General features: G+C 53.8%; 1 protein-coding gene across 4 annotated transcripts in view; it reads left to right on the forward strand.

Annotated features, from left to right (window-relative positions):
• KRT80 (keratin 80) overlaps window positions 1-3,466 on the forward strand; it is a 42,933-nt gene extending 39,467 nt beyond the window's left edge. For all 4 annotated transcript variants that reach the window (XM_075901670.1, XM_075901671.1, XM_075901668.1 and 1 more), the window contains 2 exons: window positions 1,666-1,721; window positions 1,986-3,466. In XM_075901670.1, coding sequence (XP_075757785.1) covers window positions 1,666-1,721; window positions 1,986-2,203 — 274 coding nt within the window. In that variant the 3' untranslated portion in view covers window positions 2,204-3,466. The remainder of the gene's footprint in view (window positions 1-1,665; window positions 1,722-1,985) is intronic.
• The last annotated feature ends 2,534 nt before the right edge of the window (window positions 3,467-6,000 follow it).

Raw genomic sequence — 6,000 nt, forward strand, 5'->3', positions numbered from 1 at the left:
GGAATCGGGATCTCCAAATCTCGCTCCGATGTCCTGCCAAGCAGTGGACAAGCACGGCCTGTTCTCTGAGGGCTGAACCAAACCTCTGGGCCTGAACCCCCTGCCCCCAGATCTGGACCCAAACTCTGCGCCTTGGAGGTGTTTCCAGATGTTCCTTGCCTGAGCAGCTGCTTAGCTGATTAGCCGAGTACCCACAATGAGGTTTTGTTACTACTGGTGGTGCACATACCTGGGGGCACATACAAAATTATTCCGCACAGGAATAGAAAAGATTAAAGGGCGCATTGGTCTCCAGATATAACACACACAGGGCAAGGCTACCCCCACTGGTTTGTGGTACTTGTGGGGCATGCCAGACATCCCTGGGGAAGGGGAGCATGTGGGAGAAATTGTGCAGGGGTGGGTTTTGTTTAGTTATTGCATTTTCATAACAGACGCCTCAGACTCAGCTTTAAAACTGGGTGGGAACTTGTTCTCTGAAATACGGGAGGGACCTGACTTTACGATACCCCCAAGAGAACGCAGACACTCATGTAAACAGCCCTCGCCTCCGATCCCCATACAACGTGGGTTTAGTTACCCAGCAACCGTCCGGTCTAAGCTCAGAACAGTGTGGGGGTATGTCACAGTGTAAATCTATCTGTATGTCACACTGACATATGGACAGATTGCGGAAAGGGGTCTGATACAAGAGAGCACACAAATACCGGTGATGTGAAGAGCAGGGATACGTCGGTAGATCTGGAAGGGATCCAAAATAAGATTAGGGGAACGGAACGGCTGGAGGGATTAAAAACACTGGGGCTGTGTCTAGCCTGGCAAGTTTTTCCGCAAAAGCAGCTGATTTTGCGGAAAAACTTGCCAGCTGTCTACACCGGCCGCTTGAATTTCCGTAAGAACACTGACTTCTTACTGTCTGAAATCAGTTCTTCTTGCAGAAATACTATGCTGCTCTCGTTCGGGCAAAAGTCCTTTTGCGTAAAACTTTTGCGCAAAAGGGCCAGATTTGTTTTGCACAAAAAAAGCCCCAATCACAAAAATGGCGATCGGGGTTTTTTTGCGCAAAAGCGCGTTTAGACTGGCACGGACGCTTTTCCACAAAAAGTGCTTTTGCGGAAAAGTGTCTGTGCCAATCTAGACGCTCTTTTCTGCAAATGCTTTTAACGGAAAACTTTTCCGTTAAAAGCATTTGCGGAAAATCATGCCAGTGTAAACGTAGCCTGGGACTTTTCATCTTAGAAAAGAGGAGACGAAGCGGGGATGTGAGAGAGGTCTAGAGAACCATGACTGGTGTGCAGAAAGCAAATAAGGAAAAGTTATGTAGTTGTTCCCATAACACAAGAACTGCGGGTCACCCAATGAAATGAAAAAGGAGCAGGTTTAAAGCAAACCAAAGGGTAACTCAGCACACTGTTAATCTGTGGAACTCCTTGCCAGAGGATGGTGTGAAGGCCAGGACTTTGACAGGGTTCACCAAAGAGCTAGATAGATACACGGTGGTTAGGTCCATCAATACTTATTAGTCAGGATGGGTAGGAATGGTGCCCCGGGTCGCCATTTGTTGGCGCCCCCGTGTGGGTGAGGGCGGAAGGGCAGCATTTTTCACAAGTGTCTGAGACCCGTCTGCGTTCCTCAGCCTCTCAATGTCTCTTTTCTCCTTCCCAGCTTGGAGTCGCAGACGCCCACGGTCGTCAGCACCATCTGCTCCCGCCCCAGGCCAGGTTAGTATTTCTTGGCATCGCTTGTTCAAAGCACCAGCCAGGGTGGCGCCTGAGGAGGGCCACAGGGAGGGCCTCCCCGCCCTTGTTCCACTCCCTTCCTGCCTCTCTCCCCACACCTTGCTAGTACCCTGGGCTGCCCAAAAGCTCCAGTCCTTTGCCCCTCCTGCCCATGGCTCTGGGGGGCAGCTGCCCCCTGCGTCGCCCACTGCAGCCAGCAGGAAAAACAAAACAGCGCGTCACACCGCTCACCTCCTGTCCCTGCAGTGTCGTCCATCTCCAGGTGCTTGGGGCCCTCCAAGGCGTTTTCTCAAGCGAGAGGCCTTTCCACAGAGGGGGTGAGCCGAAACGGCGCTGGAGAAGACGCCACCCACAGCAGGAGCCAGGGCGCAAGCCCAGCTGGTCAGGAGGCAGAATTCCAGCCCGGCGGGTCCTTGCAGGCCAACGGAGACCCGCCCCGGGCGGAATCGCTCCTCGTGGACTAGCTGCCGGGCCTGTGGGCAGCTGCGTCCGACTGAGAGCAGAATGCCTGTCCCGACGCCCGATTCTTGCCAGGTTCTTCGGGGCCAAGTCGGGGAAGCCACGTGACCCCAGTTCTTTCCAGTGTTCCCTTTACTCCTTCCCATTTTCCAGCACGGCTTAGAAGTGGGGGGCCCCCGTCCTGGGAGAAAGTTCTTTCAGCTTGTCCAATGCTCACACCAGCCCCAACAAACTCCCCGAAGCAGACTCAGCAGGCCTTCGCGAACGGCCTGTGTCCGCATAGAAAGCTTTGCAGAAGGGGGAAGTGGCTCCCACAGTGGAAAACGGAAGGTCGGGCGCGGCGTAGAGGAAGGTAGCAAGGGGGAGCTGGCAGGCTCAGGAAAGGAAGGGTCTATTCCTGACTCTGCTGGGCGACTTGCCCCATTGTGCCTCGGTTTCCCCATCTATGAAACGAGGACAACGCCACTGTCCTCCTCTGTATTATAGAGCTATTTTGCCAGTATTAGGAAAAGGCTTCTTGCTTTCGTGCTTTGGGGCGTGCAACCTGTGGAACTCCTTGCCGGAGGATGGTGTGGAGGCCCTGTCTTCAAAAAAGAGCTAGATAAATCCATGGAGGTTAGGTCCATCAATACTTATTAGTCAGGATGGATAGGAACGGTGTCCCTAGCCTCTGTTTGTTGGAGCCCCCAGGTGGGTGAGTATAATATCGTGTGGAAGGGCAGCATTTTCACAAGTGGCGTTCACGTCCTCTGGTTTCTAACGTGCAGGGCTCTTTAACGAGCAGCCGATGTTCTCGTCCACGCAGGGTCCTTGTTTGGTGACGGCGCTCCGGGGAAATTGCTGCGTAGCCCCAGAATCCTGAGGCAAAGGCTTTTTCCTGCTACCAGGGTGGACTCTGTCTCGAAGGTGTCCCCTGAAAACTAAAAATAATCACAACCCAGATTTTGATCTCAGTTCCACTGGTGTAAATCCGGAGCGACGCCTTGGGCCCAGCGTCTGATGTGAGTTACAGTGCTGTAAAAACAGGGTTGCTTCGCCAGGTTCAATGGTGGTTTATCTTGACTCTCATTTCCACTTGCATACACCCAGACTGACTCCACTCATTTAAACAGCGGGTTTACACGAGTGTAATGGAACCCCCTGATAAAGTCCTGGTCGTCACACCATCCTCTGGCAAGGAGTTCCACAGGTTGTGCGCAGCGTGAAGAAATACTGCCTCTTGTTTGTTTGAAACCTGCTGCCTATTCATCTCACTTGGTGACCCCTCACTCTGCCGTTATATATACTAACTTATGAGGCTGCTTTTAACTAAATTAGCAAGATCCCCAGCGGGTGTAAATCAGCATTGTCCCATTGAAGTCAGTGGAGCCAGGCCAAATTTATGCCAGCTGAGGTTCTGGCCTAGTGTATATATTTGTTCCCTTCTTGCACAGACTCAGGTATACCGAGCATTGCAGTACTTCTTTCTACCCAGGGTCAAAGTCCACACAAAGTCCATGGGCTTGCTCTGGGGGAGAGGAATCCCAGCAAGGTCCGTGCTATAAGTCTCTGTTAAGTATCTTGCAATAGCTCCCTGTTTCTGTAGGGTAGGCACCTGTGTAACCATGTGTTGTCTTGCTCCGCACTATGGCTGTGTTAATAAAGTCAGATTCCAAGTGGCTGTAGCCGTGTGGGTCCTTGGGTATTAGCGAGAGCGGGAGAGTGAGGTCCGATCTTAGAACCACTCAATCACCGAATCCTAAAACTGGAAGGGACCTCGAAAGTTCATCAAATCCAATCCCCTGCCCTCACAGCCGGACCAAGCACTGTCTAGATCATGGGTTCCCAAACTGGGGGGGGGGGGTGAAAAATTCCAGGGGGGTGCGAGGCAACCCAGGCCCCCTTGTCAATTCCCCCCGACCCCCAAGTTGTGCTGCTATTTTTGTTTTTTGGCCCTAGTCAACAAGGGTTTTTTTTGCTCAACAAGTTTTGCTGCTATGGAGGGTGTGTGTGTGCGTGTGTGTGAGGGTTTCTCAAAAATCAAAAAAGGGGGCGTGATGCTGAAGAGTTTGGGACCCACTCCTCTAGATCATCCGTGACAGGTGTCTGTCCAACCTGCTCTTAAATATCTCCCAGGATATGTCTACACTACAGAGTTTAGTCGGAAAAACGGCCACTTTTCCGACAAAACTTGAAGGACGTTCACACTGCAATCGCGTTCTTCTGCAAGCAAATCGAAAGAGCAGAGGGGTTTTTCCGGCACTGGTAATCCTCATTCTATGAGGAAGAAGCCTTTTTGCAAAAGAGCTGTTTTGGAAAAAGGCACGTGTGGATGGGGAGGAGGGAGTTCTTTCGGAAGAAGAGGAAAAAGCAACGGTGCCTTGGTGGCCGTTCCGTCCGCAGCAACCACAGCTGACATACGAGAGAGCGTCCAGTCAGGCTGGATGCTCTCTTTCGAAAAAGCAGATTGCTTTTTCGATGCGCGTTGGCTGTCTGGAGGCTCCCTTTCGGAAGAAGGTTTTTCAGAAGATCTCTTCCGAAAAAAGCTTCTTCCGAAAGAAGCCTGCAGTTTAGACATAGGGTAGGCACCTGTGTAGGGTAGTGCTCCGCACTATCTCTAGCGATAGAGATTCCACAACCTCCCTCGGCAATTGATTCCGGTTTCACCGCCTGACAGGCAGGACGTTTTTCCTAATGTCCCACCTCAACCGCCCTCGCTGCAATTTCAGCCCCTTGCTCCTCGTCCTAGTAACAGGCCCAGCACCTTGTAATAGAGCAACTCATGCTGGTGGGAGAGATGAGCTTTCGGGCAAAGCTGATGGGGAGAGGGGCGACGTGCTGGGGATGGAGCGTGGGCAGGACCAGCCGGGCACTGTGCCTCGATTTCCGTGGCCTGTGCCATCCACCATGACACCAGGTCTCTTCCTTGAGGGACGCGCGACAATAATCCTTCAGACCCTCCTGACGAGCCCCTGCTGATGCCTCCCACGGCAGCAGTAGCTGGCTTGGCCACCACGTCCCGCGAGGCGCGCACGATCAGCTGAGGATCCTGCGCAAATCTGGGTCCATCGAACCATTTCCTCCGTTTGCTCCCCTCCCCTCCCCCTCCAAAAACTCCCAGAAAGTTCAAAATGTTTCCTTCCAACAACCAACTCCCTCCTGCTTTGCAAACTGCTGCACACACGCCAGGGCGACACGACCTGGGGGCAGGGCTCCCCCTAAACGCCAGACCCTGCCGAGCCCTGGGCCGCCAGCCGAGTGGGCCAAGCATGAAGCAGGGCTGGTGGGAACCGTTCTGAAATGAAGGGGACACGACTCTGGGGGGGGGGGGCGGTTCAGGAGCCTGCTCTGACGAGCACAGAGCTCTCGGCACGCCGGGCGGGGCTGAGGGGCCGCAGGGAGAGCGGGGGAACGGGAAGGGGTCGTGTTTCCACACCCAAAAGGCCGGGGGGGAATGGAATCCGGGGGCGTGTGAGACGTGAGCTCAACACGGGAGTAAGCGGCACTGTCCGGGTCAGCAGCTGCAGCTCCGTGCGGTAGGAAAGCGTCCCTGGCTGGCTGCCCTGGCTAAAGAGCATCTAATCACCTTTCCGCTCAGCCTCGAGGGAGAGGAGAGGGAGGTTTAGTGGTGAGAGTGGGAGATTAAGAACGGCCAGACGGGGTCAGACCCAGTGCCCTGTCTGCCAACAGTGGCCAATGCCAGGTGCCCCAGAGGGAGGGAACAGAACCGGGAATCACCAAGTGATCCCTCCCCCATCACCCACCTCCAGACAAACAGAGACCAGGGGCCATTCCCACCCATCCAACTAATAGACATTGATAG

Source organism: Pelodiscus sinensis, chromosome 19 (assembly GCF_049634645.1).
Source record: "Pelodiscus sinensis isolate JC-2024 chromosome 19, ASM4963464v1, whole genome shotgun sequence".
In the NCBI taxonomy this organism is placed as follows: domain Eukaryota; kingdom Metazoa; phylum Chordata; order Testudines; family Trionychidae; genus Pelodiscus; species Pelodiscus sinensis.